Source organism: Heterodontus francisci, chromosome 9, assembly GCF_036365525.1.
Source record: "Heterodontus francisci isolate sHetFra1 chromosome 9, sHetFra1.hap1, whole genome shotgun sequence".
Taxonomy (NCBI): Eukaryota; Metazoa; Chordata; class Chondrichthyes; order Heterodontiformes; family Heterodontidae; genus Heterodontus; species Heterodontus francisci.
This window is the reverse complement of record NC_090379.1, coordinates 5,386,774-5,408,175: the sequence shown is the minus strand read 5'-3', so window position 1 is coordinate 5,408,175 and position 21,402 is coordinate 5,386,774. Positions and strand designations below refer to the sequence as shown.

The window sequence follows — 21,402 nt, the reverse complement described above, 5'->3', positions numbered from 1 at the left end:
TGCCAAATTAGCAACAGCTCTGGGTCAGCGAGCATACATCCAGTGGGTACCGAGTCACAAAGGCCCCAGAATAACACGCGTGGAAATCGGCAAATTACAGATCACACTTGGCAGAGAGAGAGAAGACTTCACTCTTGGCAGTAATAAAAACAAGAAATGCTGGAACCACTCAGCAGGTCTGGCAGCGTCTGTGGAAAGAGAAGCAGAGTTAACGTTTCGGGTCAGTGACCCTTCTTCGGAACTTCACTCTTGGCAGTCTGGGCTGGAGGTAAAACAGCAACAACCTGCATTTGTATAGCACCTTTACCGTTCTAAAACTTCCCAAGGCTCATCACAGCAGTGGAATCAGGGTAAAACTTGCTACCACAGGGAGTGGTTGAGGGGAATAGCACAGATTTATTTGAGGAGAAGCTGGATAAATACATGAGGGAGAAAGGAATAGAAGGATAGGCTGATAGGGTGAGATGAAGTAGAGTGGGAGGAGACTCATATGGAGCGGTTGGCTGAATGGGCTGTTCCTGTACTGTAAATACTTTGTAAAAAAAAACTGACACTGAGCCACATAAGGAGTTATGAGGAAAGGTGACTAAAAGCTTGGTCAAACACGTCAGTCCCAAGAAGGGTCACTGACCCGAAACGTTAACTCTGCTTCTCTTTTCACAGATGCTGCCAGACCTGCTGAGTGGTTCCAGCATTTCTTGTTTTTACGTCAGTTTTAAGGATTGTCTTAAAGGAGGAGAGAGAGGTGGAGAGGTTTAGGGAGGGAATTCCTGAGCTTGGGGCCCAGGCAGCTGAAGGCACGGCCGCCAATGGTGGAGCGATAAAAATCAGGGATGCACAAGAGGCCGGAATTACAGGAGCTCAGATATCTCGGAGGTTTGAAGGTCTACAGGAGATTATGGGGATAGGAAGGGGCGATGCCACGGAGGGATATGAGAACAAGATTGTTTTCAGAGCAAAGTCAACGAACACATTGGGTGATGAGTGAATGCATGGTGCATATGAGGTTATAAGCAGCTGAGTTTTGGATGAGCTGAAGTTTAAGGAGGATGGAAGGGGAGAGGCCAGCCAGAGTTTGGAGATAACAAAGGCATGGATGAGGATTTCAGCTGCAGGGAAGATGAGGCTGGGGTAGAGAGGGGCGATATTATGGAGGTGGAAGTCGGCAGTCTTGGTGCTGGAGAGGATCTGGGGTCAGAAACTCGATCAAATGGGATGCCAAGGTTGTGAATAGTCTGGTTCAACTTTAACAGAGATAAAGGAGACAATGTACCACGCAGTCTCATCAGATCGCAGGCCTTTCTGCGAGAAAATGCGGTTTACTTTTCTTTCGAGATGACAGAAGCACTGACCTGTGACCCCAAGCCTTGCCGAAGAGAATCTTCCAGAAGCCTCAGGTGGCCCTCTGTCTCCCGCTGGAGGTGCTGCCAGGTCACGTGATTGGCTGGCACCTCGCCTGGAACCCGCAGTTCCGCTGGCATGACATTCCCGAGTGGGAGAATGTCTCCGGAGTCTCTGCGTCACAGACAGACACGGTTACTTGGAAGCATATCCTCTCTCCGCACTCTGACCTACCTTCTTTTGGAGTTCATTCCTCCCCCTCTGCCTCTCTATAAACATGCCTGCCCAGACAGCAGGCTGTCAGTTTGTTCAACCCTGCGGAGCATCGCTGTCTCCTAGTCCTGCCCCAGCTGCTGAACATACCCCCCTTTGACAACATAGAATTACATCACTTTTTACAGCACAGAAACAGGCCATTCAGCCCAACTGGCCCATGTTGGTATTTATGATCCACATGAGCCTCTGCCCTACACCCATCTTTCTCTCACTCTATCAATGCATTTCTTCCTCATGTGTTTATCCAGCTTCCCCTTAAACAAATCAACTCTGTGGTAGCGAGTTCCACACTCTCACCACTCTCCAGGTGAAGAAATTCCTCCTGAATTCCCAATTGGATTTATTTAGCGACTGTCTTTTATCGATGGCCCCTAGTTTTTGACCCTCCACAAGTGGAAACATCTTCCACCAAATTCTTCCACAATTTTAAAGCCCTCAATCAGGTCACATCAGAACATAGGAGCAAGAGTAGGCCATTCAGCCCATCAAGACTGCCCCACCATTCAATACGATCATGGCTGATCATCCACTTCAATGCCTTTTTCCCAGACTGTTCTCATATCCCCTTATGTCATTGGTATTTAGAAATCTGTCAATCTCTGCTTTAAACATACTCAATGACTGAGCTTCCACAGCCCTCTGGGGTAGAGAATTCCAAAGATTCACAACCCTCTGGGTAAAGAAATTTCACCCTTAGTCTTCCTTTTTCTAGAGAATAAAGCTGCAGTCTGTTCAAGGTGAGTCACTGGGTGCAAACAGTCCAAGACCCTGGTTAATCACAGACATTTCAATCCAGTGGCACTGAGGCCGATGGTGCCTCTCTGAACTGCAGGTCCCGCTGGTATCAGCACTCTGCACATCCCTCCGTTTGGGACAGTGCCGTCCTGGACAGTGTGTTTACCAATTGGGGAGCTCTCTGAAATATTTTCCTCTGCTTCTACCCCCCCACTCCACCCTTTCATCCTGCCACCCCCTCCTCTCCAGCACCAGCCTCAGGGTCACACACCATCTCTAGCCGCCAGGGCAGACAGACCCCCCCCCTACCCCTTATCCGGCCCTACATCTTGTCATGAGTATTCCTGCCAGAGGTGGCCCAGGGATGGATCTTGCTCTGCACCTCCCTCCCTGTGACGACACCTCTTGACCTCACTTATTGGGACTGTTAGTTTCAGTGCAGATGACCCTGCCTTCAGTCTGAATGTTTTTGTGCTTTGCTGCGACGCTGTCAGTTTTGAGGGTTTTTTAAAATTCAGAGCAGTGTAATTCTGAACGCCATCAGTCAAGCTGACTCGAGTGAATGTTCTGGAGCTCGCCCATCGGATTGGTGAATCCACCCAGTGTGAGTGACCGGCCCGTACATTCCCAGAAATCCGAATCTTGTTTTTCCCACTGGCCTGATCACAGCCACTGCAGCAGTTACTGCACAGTCGTTAAACTCAGTAACCCGTGGTTAGGGAGGCGAAAATCAGCCTGGAATTCTGCTCCTAAACACTATCTGCTCCACACTACCTCATCCCCATGCTTCCCACGGAGTCGGGACAGTGAGTCTTTTTTTAAATTCTTTCATGGGATGTGGGCGTCACAGGCCAGGCCAGCATTTATTGCCCATCCCTAATTGCCCTTGAACTGAGTGGTTTGCTAGGCCACTTCAGAGGGCGTGTAAGAGTTAACCACATTGCTGTGGATCTGGAGTCACATGTAGGCCAGACCAGGTAAGGACAGCAGATTTCCTTCCCTAAAGGACATTAGTGAACCAGATGGGTTTTTACAACAATCGACAATGGTTTCATAGCCATCATTAAACTAGCTTTTAATTCCAGATTTATTTAATTGAATTTAAATTCCACCTTCTGCTGTGGTGGGATTCGAACCCATGTCCCCAGAGCAATACCCTGGGTCTCTGGGTTACTAGTCCAGTGACAATACCAGTACACCACCGTGCAGGGCATTCCAGCAGTGTCGAAATCATCGTCTGCAGACTCGTAGAAAAGGGTCTCTGGGCAGTACCATATTTTTCTAGCCCATGCTGTAAGCCAATCTATTACTTTACCTTTCAATGTACAGAATTTTTAACTCATGTAACTGTTCTTTCATTTCTTTTGCATTAATGAATGTAGACCGGTTGTGGTGGAGTCCTGAGTGTGTGGAGTCCGTCTCATGGTGGCAACACATGGAGCATCGGAGTACCCAGACCTAATGAACTGTACTGTGGGCTTGAAAACGCAAGGCAAGCTGGTCAGTTCTGACCATGACAGTGCCTTGTCAGAATTAGCAGGGTCTGCAAAACCAATTAAACTGCAAAAGTGCTGGCATCCGGGAGGAGATCCAGGCTTTGTTTGTTAAGAGCTTAAAAAAAAATTATCTCTGTACCAGGCTAAACATTGATAACAGTGCTTGAGATAACGAAGCAGAGAAACTGTCTTTGTTATCTGAAGAATGGGCCTTGAAACTCCTACATGAGGCCCAGCCTGTGGCTATATACCTTGTTTTTCCAAAAGAACAGTGTGGTAATTGCAGACCAAAAGGAGTTAAACACGGGTTTTACCTTATATGGAACAGGGCCACAGTGAAAAAAAGGTATAAAGAAAGAGCCCACAGGAGCATCTTTGCTGCAGTGGTTAGGGTGGAGTGCTCGGTCAGCTGGAAGTCGCGCACTGAGGATTCATGGCAGACTGACCACTGAGATGGACTCCGGCTCACAGGACTGCTAAGCAAGCGGTATTATCCTGAGTATGTACTATTGCTTAGTGGTATAATAAAGGTGTGGAACAGCATCCAAGTTGTTGTGTGCCAGAGTAAAAGCTAGAACCAATTAGACCAGGTAAAGGGTCCTGCACCCAGTGGCACTGAGGCCAGTTACAAGGTTCCCTTGCCCACCGCTGAAAGAAGAAACCCCTCAGATCTGGCAAAATGGTGCTGAGTCACCACTGACTGCATGCTGCCGAATAAAGTGACGGCAAACTGGGAGCGACTTCCTCCCCCAATTACTGCAGCCTTCCGCGTTGATTTGATTCAGGTTTTGAACCCAAGCCTTTCTCCCCGCTGTGCATTTCCCCACCCCCACTGCCCCTCAACTCCCATTCCACCCCGGGGTAGCAGAAACCGAGGTCACTCACAACAGGGACACTGCCACAGGGGGCACTAGGTCGAGACTCTTTGCTGGGCACATCTGGCCCAGCCGCAGATCAGACAGCAACATCTGTCCACAGAGGCCCACAGGCCTTTGGAATTCTTTTTAAAAAATACATTTAAATCATAGAGCTGTCCGCCTGCAATTCCTGCTATTCACTGGCAGAGACTACCCACAGACAAAGCGCTCTGAGGGAGCACAGTGAGGCCTCTGTCGCAAGCCGGGGCTAGAATACGCAGTGGAGGAAGTGATGGTTCAGTTATACAGAGCTCCAGAGAGAGACCCCCCTGCCTCCACCCCCCCACTCCGAGCTCTGGAGAAACTGTGCTCAGTTCTGGGCCCTGCACCTCAGGAAGTGAACTTGGAAGGGGTGCAGTGCAGATGCACCAGAACGATACCAGGGCTAAAAAGATTAAGTTATGAGGGCAGATTGCACAGACTAGGCTTGTATTCTATTGAATATAGAAGATTAAGGGGTGATCTAATTGAAGTGTTAAAGATGATTAAAGGATTTGATAGGAGAAGCGATTTACTCCATTTCTCTGGTGGGAGTGTCAGAACAGGATAGCAGGACCTTAAAATTCGAGCCAAGCCATTCAGGGATGATGTCAGGAAATACATCTTCATACAAAGGGCAGTGGAAATCTGGAACTCTCCACAAAAGGATGTTGAGGCTGGGGGTCAATTAAAAATTTCAAAACTGAGATTGGTGGATTTATGTTGGGTCAGGAGACGTAAGGGTTAAGGAACCAAGGTGGGTAAATGGAGTTAGAATATACATCACCGTGTTATAGAATGGCAGAACAAGCTTCAGGGGCTGAATGGCCTTGCCCTGTTCACACGTAACAGGATCGAGGGGCTGAATGGCCTCTACCTGAGCCTAGAGCCTGGCTTTCAGGCTGTCCCTGGGGCTGTGTTCAGACCTGCCGCCTGCTTCCACTTCCTGCACTGTTTGTTCGCCCGACAGGCGGCTCCAAGGCACTTGAGTGAGGCGGCACCGTGCTGGGGAATACCTACTTAGAGGTGGGTCGAGCTGGCTCTTGCTCCTCTCGATTCGGGCCCTGGTTTTGCTGCCACATCCTGTCAGCGTGTCGGGCGATGTACTCAGTCAGCTGTTTGTGTTCTGTCAACTCCATCTCCAGCTCCTATAGTTCACACAGAAATACATTAGTGTCGAGGAAAAAGAATAGAACTTTCTGCAGACATCCGAGTACCCATTCGGTCAACTGATTACTAAAACGATTGCATCCGCAGGTCACTAACTGTAAGAGCGTGTTCCATTTTACTTTCAGAGGCTCAACTCAAACCCTGCTCTCACCAAGCTGCTCCACTGAGCTCAGTTAATGAACCCAAGCCAAGTTGCTGCAGTAATCTGCACAGTTCTGGCTTCACCGATAGTAAAACAGCACTAGCAACAAAACTAACCAGACAGACCCTGAACTCTGTAACCCCGCGTTAGATCTACACTAAAAACACTCTCTCTGACCTCACTCCCTCACAGATACCAGCACCCTCACCTCTGAGTCACAACGTTTTGTGTTTCAGCACCAATCCAGGGACTTGGTCACATAATTAAGGCTGACTCCCTGACAATGCAGTACTGAGTAGATTCAGTTTTCTACACTGATGCCCCTCCGACAGTGCAGCACTCCCTCAGTACTGTCCCCCCCGACAGTGCGGCACTCCCTCAGTCCTGCCCCCCACCGACAGTGCGGCACTCCCTCAGTCCTGCCCCCCCCCCCCCCCCGGACAGTGCAGCACTCCCTCAGTACTGACCCCCCGACAGTGCGGCACTCCCTCAGTACTGACCCTCCGACAGTGCGGCACTCCCTCAGTACTGACCCTCCGACAGTGTAGCACTCCCTCAGTACTGACCCCCCGACAGTGCAGCACTCCCTCAGTACTGACCCTCTGACAGTGCGGCACTCCCTCAGTACTGACCCTCCGACAGTGCAGCACTCCCTCAGTACTGACCCCCGGACAGTGTAGCACTCCCTCAGTACTGACCCCCCGACAGTGCGGCACTCCCTCAGTACTGACCCTCTGACAGTGCGGCACTCCCTCAGTACTGACCCCCCGACAGTGCAGCACTCCCTCAGTACTGACCCTCTGACAGTGCGGCACTCCCTCAGTACTGACCCTCCAACAGTGCAGCACTCCCTCAGTACTGACCCTCCGACAGTGCAGCACTCCCTCAGTACTGACCCTCTGACAGTGCAGCACTCCCTCAGTACTGACCCTCTGACAGTGCAGCACTCCCTCAGTACTGACCCTCTGACAGTGCGGCACTCCCTCAGTACTGACCCTCTGACGGTGCAGCACTCCCTCAGTACTGACCCTTCAAGGCCAACCAGAGTTAGAGCAGCCCTTGCAATTCAGGTCCCTGGCTACAGGTTCTGGTGGCTAGTGGCGATGTTTGGCATGCCAAACAGCTATGGTGAGAAACCAACTACATAGAATTACACTAAATTTACAGCAGAGAATTCGGCCTAACTGGTCTACACTGCTGTTCATACTTCACCTGAGCCTCCTCCTACCCCATCAGCATATCATTCTATTCCTTTCTCCTACATGTGTTTATCGGGAACATTCGTGTATTGGTTATATTACCAGACAGGAATCTAGAGCTGTAGGTGCAAATCCCGCCATGAGAGCTGGGGAATTTAAATTCACTTAATTAATAAATCTGGAATTAAAATCTAGTCACAATAATGGTGATCATGAAAGTACCGTGTTGTAAAAACCCACCTGGTTCACTAAGATCCATTAGGGAAAGGGAATCAGCTGTCCTTTCCTGGTCTGGCCTATATGTGACTCCAGACCCACAGCAATGTGGTTGACTCTTAACTGCCCTCTGAAATGGCCCAACAAGACATTCAATTGTGTCAAACCGCGACAAAAAAGTCTAATAAGAGAAAAATCAGACCAAACACCCAGCATTGACATATGCACTGGAAACTACAAAGGCACGCCCTGCTCAGTCAACCCTGCTAAGTCCTAACTCAGACTAATATCTGGGGACTTGTACCAAAATTGGGAGAGCTGTCCCATAGATTAGTCAAACAGCAGCCTGACAGTTACCAAATCATTCCTTGCAGCCAATGTACCAGACTCCACTATCACATCCCAGGGTATGTCCTGTCCCACAAGCAGGACAGACCCACAAGAGGTGGTGGCACAATTGTATGTAGTCGGGAGGAGGTTGCCCTGGGAGTCCTCAACGTTGATTCCAGATCCCATGAAGTCCAATGGCATCAGGTCAAACATGGGCAAGAAAACCTCCTGCTGATTACCACCTACTGTCCCTCCCTCGGCTGATGAATCAGTGCTTCTCCATGCAAAACACCAATTGGAAGAAGCACTGAGGGTGGCAAGGGCACAAAATGTACTCTGGGTGGGGGACTTCACAATGTCCATCATCAAGAGTGGCTCAGTAGCACCACTACTGACTGAGCTGGCCGAGTCCTAAAGGACATATCTGCTGGACTGGGTCTGCAGCAGGTGGTGAGGGAACCAACATGAGGGAAAAATATACTTGACCTCGCCCTCACCAATCTGTCTGTCGCAGATGCATCTATCCATGCCAGAGTTGGTAGGAGTGACCACCGCCCAGTCCTTGTGGAGACGAAGTCCCACCTTCACATTGAGGATACCCTCCATCGTGTTGTGTGGCACTATTACCGTGCTAAATGGCATAGATTTTGAACAGATGTAGCAACTGAAAACTGGGCATCCATGAGGTGCTGTGGGCCATCAGCAGCAGCAGAATTGTATTCAAGCATAGGAAGATAGGAACAGGAGTAGGTCATTCAGCCCCTCGAGCCTGTCCCGCCATTCAGTGAGATCATGGCTGATCCGCGGCCTAACTCCATATACCTGCCTTTGGCCCATATCCCATAATATCTTTGTTTAACAAAAATCTATCTATCTCATATTTAAAATTAACAACTGTTCTAGCTTCAACTGCTGTTTGTGGGAGCAAGTTCCAAACCTCTACCACCCTTTGCGTGAAGAAGTGCTTCCTAACATCTCTCCTGAACGGTCTGGTCCTAATTTTTAGACTATGCCCCCTAGTTTTAGAATCTCCAACCAGTGGAAATAGTTTATCTTTATCTAGCCTGTCTTTTCCTGTTAATATCTTGAAGACTTCAATCAGATCACCCCTTAACCTTCTAAATTCTAACGAAAACAGGCCTAATTTGTAATCTCTCCTCGTAACTTAACCCCTGTAGTCCAGGTATCATTCTTGTAAACCTACGTTGCACTCCCTCCAAGGCCAATATATCCTTCCTAAGGTGTGGTGCTCAGAACTGCTCACAGTACTCCAAGTGGGGTCGAACCAGGGTTTTGTACAGCTGCAGCATAACCTCTGTGTCTTTATACTCCAATCCTCTAGATATAAAGGCTAGCATTCCATTAGCCTTTTTGATTATTTTCTGCACTTGCTCGTGGCATTTTAAAGATCTATGCACCTGAACCCCCAAGTCTCTTTGGACATCCACTGTACTTAACCTCTTCCCATTTAGAAAGTACCTTGCTCTATCCTTTTTTGGTCCAAAATGGATAACCTCACACTTTCCCACATTGAAATTCATCTGCCACAATTTTGCCCACTCATCTAGTCTGATAATATCTCTCTGCAATTTTATGCTATCATCTAGACTGTCTACAATGCCGCCTAACTTTGTATCATCAGCAAATTTGGATATATGACTGACTATGCCATCATCCAAGTGGTTAATGAATAATGTGAATAATTGAGGCCCCAACACAGATCCCTGCAGGGCACCACTAGTTACATCCTGCCAATCGGAGTACTTACCCATTATCCCCACTCTCTGTCGCCTACCACTCAACCAACTTCCTAACCATGTCAATAATTTGCCCTCAACTCCATGGGCTTCTACCTTAGTTAACAGTCTCTCATGTGGGACTTTATCAAATGCCTTCTGGAAGTCCATATAAATAACATCCATAGACATTCCCCTGTCCACTACCTTAGTCACCTCTTCAAAAAATTCAATGAGATTTGTCAGGCATGACCTTCTCGTCATGAATCCATGCTGGCTGTCCCAGATTAACTGAAATTTTTCTAGGTGTTCAGTCACCCTGTCCTTGATTATAGACTCCAGCAACCTGCCCACCACAGATGTCAGGCTAACTGGTCTGTAATTTCCTTGGTTCTCCCTTTCACCCTTCTTAAAAAGTGGAGTGACATGTGCAACTTTCCAATCCAGAGAGACCACTCCTGAATCTAGGGAACCCTGAAAGACTCTCGTTCGGGCATCTACAATGTGCTCCCCTACTTCCTTTAACACCCTCGGATGGAAACCGTCAGGTCCTGGGAATTTCTCACTCTTTAGTTCCATTAATTTCCTTGTTACTGATGATTTACTTATGTTAATTGTATTAAGTCCCTGTCCCCTATCGGCTATTAATTTTTTCGGGACTTCCGGCAAGTTATCCTCCTTTTCAACTGTAAATACTGAGGCAAAGTAATTGTTCAACATGTCTGCCATTTCCCCATTATCAATGACAATATCTCCATTTTCAGCTTTTATTGGGCCTACTTTGCTCCTGACCACCTGTTTTCCCTTTATGTAACTATAACATTTTTTCTTATTGATTTTGATGTCCCTTGCAAGTTTCCTTTCATGATCTCTTTTAGTAACTCTTATAAGCTGCTTTGTGACCCTTTGCTGGTCTTTGTATCGATCCCATTCGGCCGGATCTGTGATGCGTTTTGCATTTTTGTAAGCCATTTCTTTTTGTTTTATGCTAGCCCTAATCTCTTTAGTTGTCCATGGCTGTTTTTTCTGTGAAGTGGAGCTTTTTTCCTCTCAGGGGTATATACTCGCTCTGTATTTCGTTAAATGTTTCTTTAAATATTCTCCACTGTTCTTCAGTCATTTGACCCATTAACAGATCTACCCAGTTTACTGTGGACAGTCTCTGTCTCATCCCGGTAAAGTCAGCCTTACCCAAGTCTAAAATTCTAGTAGCTGATTCGTGCTTTTCACTTTCAAACGCTAGCTTGAATTCAGTCATGTTGTGATCACTATTTGATAAATGTTCACGCACAGTTAGGCTACTCATTAAATTTGGCTCATTACTCATAATTAAATCTAATATTGCCTGTCCCCTTGTTACATCTAGGTCATATTGTTGTAGGAAACTATCCCGGATACATTCCAGAAATTCACTACCTTTCTGACAGGTGCTACTCTGCCTCTCCACAATCTTCATGGTCCAGCACATCCCCCACTCTACCATTAGCATCAAACCAGGGGACCAACCCTGGTTCAATGAGAAATGGAGACCATGCCAGAAGAAGCGCCAGGGATGCCTAAAAATCAGGCGTCAACCTACAACCCAGGACTACTCACAGGCTAAAAAGTGAAGCAGCTTGCAATAGACAGAGCCAAGCGATCCCACAACCAACGGATCAGATCTAAGCTCTGCAGTCCTGTTACATCCAGTCATGAATGGTGGTGGACAATTAAACAACTAACAGGAGGAGGTGGCTCCACAAACATCCTCATTCTCAATGATGACATCCGTGCAGAAGATAAGGCTGAAGCATTTGCAACAATCTTCAGCCAGAAGTGCCGAGTGGATGATCCATCTCGGCCTAGGTCCTCAGCATCACAGATGCCAGTCTTCAGCCAATCCGATTCACTCCACGTGATATCAAGAAATGGCTGAAGGCACTGGATACTGCAAAGGCTATGGGCCCTGACAATATTCCAGCTGCAGAACTGAAGACCTGTGCTCCAGAACTTGCCGTGCCCCTAGCCAAGCTGTTCCAGTACAGCGACAACACTGTCATCTATCCGACAATGTGGAAAATTGCCCAGGTATGTCCTGTCCACAAAATGCAGGACAAATCCAACACGGCCAATTACCGCCCCATCAGTCTACTCTCGATCATCAGCAAAGTGATGGAAGGTGTCGTCGACAGTGCTATCAAGCGGCACTTACTCAGCAAACCTGCTCACTAACGCTCAGTTTGGATTCCTCCAGGGCCACTCAGCTCCTGACCTCATTAACAACCTTGGTCCAAACATGGATAGAAGAGCTGAACTCAGGAGGTGAGGTGAGAATGACTGCCCTTGACATCAAGGCAGCATTTGACTGAGTATGGCATCAAGGAGTCCTAGGAAAACTGAAGTCAACGGGAATTGCGGGAAAACTCTCTGCTGGTTGGAGTCATACCTCACACAAAGGAAGGTAGTTGTGGTTGTTGGAGGTCAATCATCTCAGTCCCAGGGCATCACTGCAGGAGTTCCTCAGGGTAGTGTCCTAGGCCCAACCATCTTCAGCTGCTTCATCAATGACCTTCCTTCAATCATAAGGTCAGAAATGGGGATGTTCGCTGATGATTGCACAATGTTCAGTACCATTGGCAACTCTTCAGATCATGAAGCAGTCCATGCCTGCATGCAGCAAGGCTGATAAATGACAAGTCACATTCACGCCACACAAGTGCCAGGCAATGGCAACCAGAGGGAGGCTACTTCCCCATGACGTCCAAAGGCATGACCATCACTGAATTCCCCACCATCAACATCCTGGGGGTCACCACTGACCAGAAACTTAACTAGAACAGCTATGTAAGTACAGTGGCTAGAAGAACAGGTCAGAGGCTGGGAATTCTGTGGTGAGTAACTCACCTCCTGACTCCCCAAAGCCTGTCCACCATCTACAAGGCACAAGTCAGGAGTGTGATGGAATACTCTCCACTTGCCTGATGGGTGCAGCTCCAACAACACTCAAGAGGCTCGACACCATCCAGAACAAAGCAACCCGCTTGATTGGTACCCCATCTACAAACATTCACTCCCTCCGACACACAGTGACAGCAGTGTGTACCATCTACAAGATGCACTGCAGCAACTCGCCAAGGCTCCTTAGACAGCACCTTCCAAACCTGTGACCTCTACCAACTAGAAGGAAAAGGACAGCAGATACATGAGAACACCACCACCTGCAAGTTCTCCTCCAAGCCACACACCATCCTGACTTGGAACTATATCGTCGTTCCTTCACTGTCGCTGGGTCAAAATCCTGGAACTCCCTTCCTAACAGCACTGCCAAGAATGAGGCATATTAATTTTGTCACATGAACATTGATTTTAAACTGTTGCTGGAGCGAGGAAATGACGCATTAAATAGATCAGCCGTGGCTGGAAAATACATTTGCATACTAACAGACGGTGCTTGGAGGGACAAAGGAACTATTCGCTGCTCCAATTCAACCCACAATGTACTTTGAGCACCAGGCACTGTGTGTAAGAGACATTTCAGGGTCGTCTAAGACAAGAGAATCCACAAACAAACGTGGTCAGACCAGCTGGTCACATGACTAGTCCGCTGGGTTTTTCTGAATTGTACAAAGAGTTTGAACAAGGAAGAAAGATATTTTGCTCCTGGAGTGAGATCACCTCTCCTGTCTGCTCCCATCTCTTTCCCACAAGCCTCTGGACCCACTCAGGACACATGAACTTCAAGGTCACCCCTCAGTCTTCTCTTTTCCAGAGAAAAGAGCCCCAACCTGTTCAAACTTTCTTATAAATTCTAACCTCTCAATATTGGCATCATATTTATAAATCGTCTTGTGCATTTTTCCAGTGCCTATATATCCTTTGTATAACATGGGGGACAGAAATGAACACAGTACAATTACCTTCTGTTGCTGTAGGCTGTCCTGTCTTGAGAGCCTGGGTTTGGTAACTGGTGAGGTTAGCTGACCACTGGGCAGCAGAAGAGAGGTGGTCTCATTAGCTGGTGCGATCTCCTTGGTGTGTGCCCCCTGCGTTGAGTGAACAAATGGTTATGTTTGACCACACAAAGGATCAGTAGAACCAACAAACCGGCAGCATTCTCCTATTATGGAATCATTTTGTATCAGGATAGTGGAACCAGCCATGCAAAGCTGTGTGAAACGTGATAGTGAACAAATTCCTGAGATCTCGGAAATGCTGCAATGTTTGGACACTTGATATATCTTTCATAAGTCCCCCCTCAATCATAGAATCTTACAGCACAGGAGGAGGCCATTCATCCCATTGTGCCTGTGCTGGCTCTTTGAAAGAGCTGTCCAATTACTCTCATTCCCCTGCTCTACCCCCACGACCCAGCAAATATTTCCTTTTCAAATATTTATCCAATTCCCTTTTGAAAGTTACTATTGAATCTGCTTCCACCGCCCTGTCAGGCAGCGCATTCCGGATCACAAAAAAGGAAAATTCCCTTCTTTTGCCAATCACCTTAAATCTGTGTCGTCTGGTTACTGCCCCCGCCCCCTGCTGCTGGAAACATTTTCGAACCATAGAAAAGTTATGGCACCGGAAAAGGCCATGCAGCCCATTGTTTCTCCTTATTCACTCTAGAGAAACCCCTCATGATTTTTGAATAACTCTATTAAATCTTTTAACCTTCTCCGCTGTGAGGAGAACATCCTCAGTCTCACTACATAACTGAAGTCCCTCAACCCTGGAACAATTCTCGTAAATCTCCTCCACACCCTCTCAAAGGCTTTGACATCTTTCCTAAGGTTGGTGCCCAGAAATGGACACAATAGCTCAGCTAAGGCCGATAACCAGTGATTTATTAAGGTTTAGCATAACTTCCTTGCTTTTGTACTCCAGGGCTTTATTTATAAATAAAACAAGAATAAATGGGTGGGTAAAGTGGACATGGACTGTGGAGGAGATTAAATCAGTGGGTAAAGTCAGTGATAGGGGAGAGTGGACATGGGCTGTGGGAGGGGATTAAATGGGTGGGAGATGTATAGAGTAGGGGTGGATTAGCTTTCTCTGTCAAGGAAGGAATAAATGTAGAGGAGATATTGCAAGTGTGGGAAACAAACTAGCCAATCGGAAGTTCCAATGTCCACCCAGCACTGTATTGTTGACTCACCCAAGAGAAGGGACAGGCATCACAGCTGTTTCAACACATCGCCAGGGTAACCAATGAAGGGAAACCAGTGGCAGCATGAGATTTCAATTATCCATTTATCAGGTGGTTGAACGAGGACCAGGAATAGGAGTTTGGGAGGGCCCAAGAACCAATTAAGGAAGCAATCAATGGCATTTCTTAATTCAGCACCAGAGGGTACAATAGCTTGGAATTAATGTTTTGCTAATGAGCTGCAGCCAATGGGTGAGACAGAGAGCTCAGAGGCTGTGGGATTTAATCCCAGGATAAAAGGTTGAGGCAGAAACTGCATCAACATTCAATATGGGATTGGACAGGTCGATGAAGAAACAGGGCATATAAACGTGATTGGGACAATTAGTTTGCGTGGAGGGTAAACACCAACACAGACTGGTTGGGCTGATTGGCCTCTTTCCCTGTTGTAACCTCAATATATATGCGCGGGGAGCACTCTGCTGATCCATTACAAATGAAAAATGTGAAACTGTAGCAGGATTGGGGATCATTGGGGCTGCATTGTCAAAACGCTTGGTGAGCAGAAGTGAAAAAAGACCTGGAGGCAGTTAAATCAGACACTTCCAAAAGAATCCTGAAAGGACTTAATTTTCTACAGCACCTTTCACAACCTCAGCACATCCTAAAGCATTTTACAGTCAATTAAATACTTTTGAAGTGTAATCACTGTTATAATGCGTGAAATGCAGCAGCTAATTTGTACATAACAGGTTCCCACAAACAGCAATGAGATCAATGATCAGCTAATCTGTTTTTTTTAGTGATGTTGATTGAGGGATAAATATTGGCCCCAGGACAATGGGGAGAACTCCCCTGCTCTCCTTCCAATAGTGGCCGTGGGATCTTTTACATCCACATGATAAGGCAAGTGGGTCCTCAGTTTAACCGCTCATCTGAAAGACGGCACCTCTGACAGTGTAGCACTCCATATACTTGTCAGCTTGAATGACATGCTCAAGCCTCTGGAATGAGACTTGATGAAACACCTTTCTGACTCAGGTGAGAGTGAACCGACTGAGCCGCAGCTGACAGCCTTTGGAAAGGTTACCAAGCCTGACGTATTGTTATGAGGAGGGGGAAACAGTGTTTGATGAGAGAAAGCACAATATCTCTGGAGGGATTTGGGCCATTGGTGCTCAAGCAAAGGAATTTCGAGACATAAAATGAGCAACAGTCCTTGGAGTTGGGAAAGGAAAGCAGTTAGTGTTAACACAAGTTAAAAGGAATGCAGCAACGAGGTTGGTTGACCACAACCAAAGTAATTGGAAAGGGTTTTTAAACATCAGAGGAAACAAATAGGGACCGCTGTGAGGCAACTCGGTCAGGATTCTAAACACTAAGGGCATTATGGATTGGTCCAACAGTCACCTTGTATCTGTTTCTAAGTGAGAAAGTTGGACTTGCCGCTTAGATAACAGATTAAACTAAAGTACAAAGCACAACTCGAAGGAGCTGGCAAAATGAAGGAGGCTCGAGGTGAAACCAAAGATTTACTTTAGGCCTAGAGGACTGAAGGAGATTGTTGAGCATCAGTGATGATCTGGTCAACATTTCCAATGGTTCACTGAGAAATGGAGGAGTGTCAAATAATTGAAGGAAGATGAATGAAATGCCTTTATTTACCATCACAACTCGCCAAACTATAGTTTAACCTCAGAATGGGGAATTATCAGAAAGTATCATTTGGGATGTTAATGTGGTAGAACATTCAGACTTGATAGGACCTTCCAAAAATAGTGGGTCATATTTAACAAATCCGATCTATTCTGAACAATCAATGATCTGGCAGAACTTATTCACTGGGAATTCCAAAAAGCTTTCCAATAAAGTGTCACCTGAGAGAATCTGTGACTAAAGTGATTCCCATTGTGCCAAGAGAAGGATATTGCGGGACAGATCACAGATCATCTAAAGAACTGACGGCAAAGGGTGGTTATAAAATGGGGCTTCTTCACAATGCAATTCACAGGGTAGACTTGTGCAGTTCCCCAAGGCTTGGTGCTGGGACCACTCCTGTTTCTGATGTTTGTTCAATGATCCGGAGCAGGATATAAACGGGGCAGTTATTAGATTATTGGATGCCGTGTTTCAGACAGGGGTCTCTCACTCAGCCTGTGCCCCAACCTCTATCCCTAACTGTATCCCTTTGCACAGACAGAGATGCCCTTCTTTTAAATTCCTGACTTTGAGAAACTCGAAGAGTAAACTCTCTTTTTCTAAATATTTTCTGTGTAAAAATGATCAAACTTCCCAAAATGTGACTTTTTTTATGGATTCTGCTTCCACTGTCTGTGTAAATAAAAGTCTTCTGCTCCCTCGCTTTGATCTTTTGGTGATATTAGAATTATTCCCTCGAGTCACTGATTCACTGATTGCTGTCAATAGTTTTTCCTGATGTACCTGGTCAACAACTTACATTTATGAAGTAAAACAAGATGCTGAACAAGATCAGTAAGGACCTTTGAGCCACAGAGGAGATATTGGGACAAATGTTCAAAAGCTCAACCAAAGAGGTAGGTTTTAAGGAGTGTCTTAAGGAGGAGAGTGAGGTAGAGAGGTTTAGCGAGGGAATTCCGGAGCTTAGGGCTCAGACAGCTGAAGGCACAGCCGTCAATGGTGGAATGGTTAAAATCGGGAATGCCCAAGAGGCAAGAATTGGAAGAGTGCAGAGATTTCGAAAGGAATGGAGGAGGTTGTAGAGATAGAGAGGTGAGGCCATGGATGGAGGAGGTTATAGAGATAGAGAGGGGTGAGGCCAGGATGGAGGAGGTTGTAGAGATAGAGAGGGGTGATGCCAGGATGGAGGAAGTTATAGAGATAGAGAGGGGTGAGGCCAGGATGGAGGAGCTTATAGAGATAGAGAGGGGTGAGGCCAGGATGGAGGAGGTTATAGAGATAGAGAGGGGTGAGGCCATGGATGGAGGAGGTTATAGAGATAGAGAGGGGTGAGGCCATGGATGGAGGAGGTTATAGAGATAGAGAGGTGAGGCCATGGATGGAGGAGGTTATAGAGATAGAGAGGGGTGAGGCCAGGATGGAGGAGGTTATAGAGATAGAGAGGGGTGAGGCCAGGATGGAGGAGCTTATAGAGATAGAGAGGGGTGAGGCCAGGATGGAGGAGGTTATAGAGATAGAGAGGTGAGGCCATGGATGGAGGAGGTTATAGAGATAGAGAGGGGTGAGGCCAGGATGGAGGAGGTTATAGAGATCGAGAGGGGTGAGGCCAGGATGGAGGAGGTTATAGAGATAGAGAGGGGTGAGGCCAGGATGGAGGAGGTTATAGAGATAGAGAGGGGTGATGCCAGGATGGAGGAGGTTATAGAGGTAGAGAGGGGTGAGGCCAGGATGGAGGAGGTTACAGAGATAGAGAGGGGTGAGGCCATGATGGAGGAGGTTATAGAGATAGAGAGGGGTGAGGCCAGGATGGAGAAGGTTATAGAGATAGAGAGGGGTGAGGCCAGGATGGAGGAGGTTATAGAGATAGAGAGGGGTGAGGCCAGGATGGAGGAGGTTACAGAGATAGAGAGGGGTGAGGCCAGGATGGAGGAGGTTATAGATAGAGAGGGGTGAGGCCAGGATGGAGGAGGTTATAGAGATCGAGAGGGGTGATGCCAGGATGGAGGAGGTTATAGAGATAGAGAGGGGTGAGGCCAGGATGGAGGAGGTTATAGAGATAGAGAGGTGAGGCCATGGATGGAGGAGGTTATAGAGATAGAGAGGGGTGAGGCCAGGATGGAGGAGGTTATAGAGATAGAGAGGGGTGAGGCCAGGATGGAGGAGGTTATAGAGATAGAGAGGGGTGAGGCCAGGATGGAGGAGGTTATAGAGATAGAGAGGGGTGAGGCCAGGATGGAGGAGGTTATAGAGATAGAGAGGGGTGAGGCCAGGATGGAGGAGGTTACAGAGATAGAGAGGGGTGAGGCCAGGATGGAGGAGGTTATAGATAGAGAGGGGTGAGGCCAGGATGGAGGAGGTTATAGAGATCGAGAGGGGTGATGCCAGGATGGAGGAGGTTATAGAGATAGAGAGGGGTGAGGCCAGGATGGAGGAGGTTATAGAGATAGAGAGGTGAGGCCATGGATGGAGGAGGTTATAGAGATAGAGAGGGGTGAGGCCAGGATGGAGGAGGTTATAGAGATAGAGAGGGGTGATGCCAGGATGGAGGAGGTTATAGAGATAAGAGGGGTGAGGCCAGGATGGAGGAGGTTATAGAGATAGAGAGGGGTGAGGCCAGGATGGAGGAGGTTATAGAGATAGAGAGGGGTGAGGCCAGGATGGAGGAGGTTATAGAGATAGAGGGGTGAGGCCAGGATGGAGGAGGTTATAGAGATAGAGAGGGGTGAGGCCAGGATGGTGGAGGTTATAGAGATAGAGAGGGGTGATGCCAGGATGGAGGAGGTTATAGAGGTAGAGAGGGGTGAGGCCAGGATGGAGGAGGTTACAGAGATAGAGAGAGGTGAGGCCAGGATGGAGGAGGTTATAGAGATAGAGAGGGGTGAGGCCAGGATGGAGGAGGTTATAGAGATCGAGAGGGGTGAGGCCAGGATGGAGGAGGTTATAGAGATAGAGAGGGGTGATGCCATGGATGGAGGAGGTTATGGAGATAGAGAGGGATGAGGCCAGGATGGAGGAGGTTATGGAGATAGAGAGGGATGAGGCCAGGATGGAGGAAGTTATAGAGATAGAGGGGTGAGGCCAGGATGGAGGAGGTTATAGAGTTAGAGAGGGGTGAGGCCAGGATGGAGGAGGTTATGGAGATAGAGAGGGATGAGGCCAGGATGGAGGAGGTTATAGAGTTAGAGAGGGGTGAGGCCAGGATGGAGGAGGTTATAGAGATAGAGAGGTGAGGCCAGGATGGAGGAGGTTATAGAGATAGAGAGGGGTGAGGCCAGGATGGAGGAGGTTATAGAGATAGAGAGAGTTGAGGCCATGGATGGAGGAGGTTATAGAGATAGAGAGGGGTGAGGCCAGGATGGAGGAGGTTATAGAGATAGAGGGGGGTGAGGCCAGGATGGAGGAGGTTATAGAGATAGAGAGGGGTGAGGCCATGGATGGTTCTGAGATCAAGGATGAGGATTTTAAAATTGAGATGTCGTCAGACCGGGAGTCAACGTAGGTCCATGAGCACAGGGGTGATAGGTGAAGGAGAGTTAGAGCTAGTTAAAATAAGACAGCAGAGTTCCAGATAAGCACAAGTAAAGTAGGGTGAAAGATGGAAGATCAGCCAGGAGAGCATTGAAATAGTCAAGTCTAGAGGTAAAAAAGACATGGATGAGGGTTTCAGTAGTAATTGAGTTGAGGCAGGGTTGGAGTTGAGTGATGTTACAGAGGTGGAAGTAGGTGATCTTAGTGATGATGAGGATATGTGACTGGAAACTCATTTCAGGAACAAACATATCACCAAGGTTGCGAAAGGTCTTGTTCAGCTTGAGACAGTTGCCAGGGGTGTAAACAATGGTCAGGAAACAGAGTGTGTGGCAGGAACCAGAGACAATGGTGTCAGTCTTCCCAATATTTAGTTGGATTAAATTTCTGCTCCTCCAATATTGGATCTCAGATAAGCAATGTGACAAATCAGACAGCGGAGGAGTCCAAAGAGCAGATGGTAAAATAGTGTTGAGTTTCATCAGCGTGCACGTGGAACCTGATGTTGTGTTTTTGGATGATGTCGCCGAGAGGTAATGTGTGGATGTGAAATGGGACGGGTTCATGGAGGGGATTCCGGAGGTAACAGTGCAGCAGTGGGATGGGAAGCCACTGCTCACTGATCTCTGGTTATGATCAGATAGATAAGAATGGAACTAGGCTAAGGCAGTCCCACCCTGCTAGCCGATGGTGGAGAGGCCTTGGAGGAGGATGGAGTGTTAACAGTGGCAAAAGAGAAAAAGAAAACAAAGGCTTGTATTCATTTTGCGCTGACCGTCAGACGGCTCAAAGCACCTTGTAGCCAATGAAGTACATTTGAAGTGCAGTCACTGTTGTGTTGTAGGAAATGCCGGCACCAATTTGCATCCAACAATCTTCCAGAAACAGCAATGTGATAATAACTAAATAATCTATCACTGTGATGTTGATAGAGGGATAAATATTGGCCAGGACACTGGGGAGAACTGCCCTGCTCTTCTTCAAAATAATGTGATGCAATCTGATAATTCACGAAGCAGGCAGATGGTGCCTCGGTTTAACATCACATCCAAAAGACAGCACCTCTGACAGTGCAGCACTCCCTCAGTTCCTACCCTCTGACAGTGCAGCATTCCCTCAGTACTGACCCTCCGATAGTGCAGCACTCCCTCAGTACTGACCCTCCGACAGTGCAGCATTCCCTCAGTACTGACCCTCCGATAGTGCAGCACTCCCTCAGTACTGACCCTCCGACAGTGCAGCACTCCCTCAGTACTGACCCTCCGACAGTGCAGCACTCCCTCAGTACTGACCCTCTAACAGCATAGCACTCCCTCAGTACTGACCCTCTGACAGTGCAGCACTCCCTCAGTACTGACCCTCTGACAGTGCAGCACTCCCTCAGTACTGACCCTCTAACAGCATAGCACTCCCTCAGTACTGACCCTCTGACAGTGCAGCACTCCCTCAGTACTGACCCTCCGACAGTGCAGCACTCCCTCAGTACTGACCCTCCGACAGTGCAGCACTCCCTCAGTACTGACCCTCCGACAGTGCAGCACTCCCTCAGTACTGAC

General features: G+C 47.7%; 1 protein-coding gene across 1 annotated transcript in view; it reads right to left on the bottom strand.

The window, feature by feature from the left end:
• Nucleotides 1–21,402, bottom strand: part of LOC137373553 (nesprin-2-like) — a 105,662-nt gene that overhangs the window by 39,727 nt on the left and 44,533 nt on the right. Inside the window, exons 9-11 of the mRNA XM_068038483.1 lie at nucleotides 13,434–13,559; nucleotides 5,765–5,892; nucleotides 1,353–1,515 (exon numbers count right to left, since the gene is read on the bottom strand). Of these exons, the coding sequence (XP_067894584.1) occupies nucleotides 1,353–1,515; nucleotides 5,765–5,892; nucleotides 13,434–13,559 (417 nt within the window). The remainder of the gene's footprint in view (nucleotides 1–1,352; nucleotides 1,516–5,764; nucleotides 5,893–13,433; nucleotides 13,560–21,402) is intronic.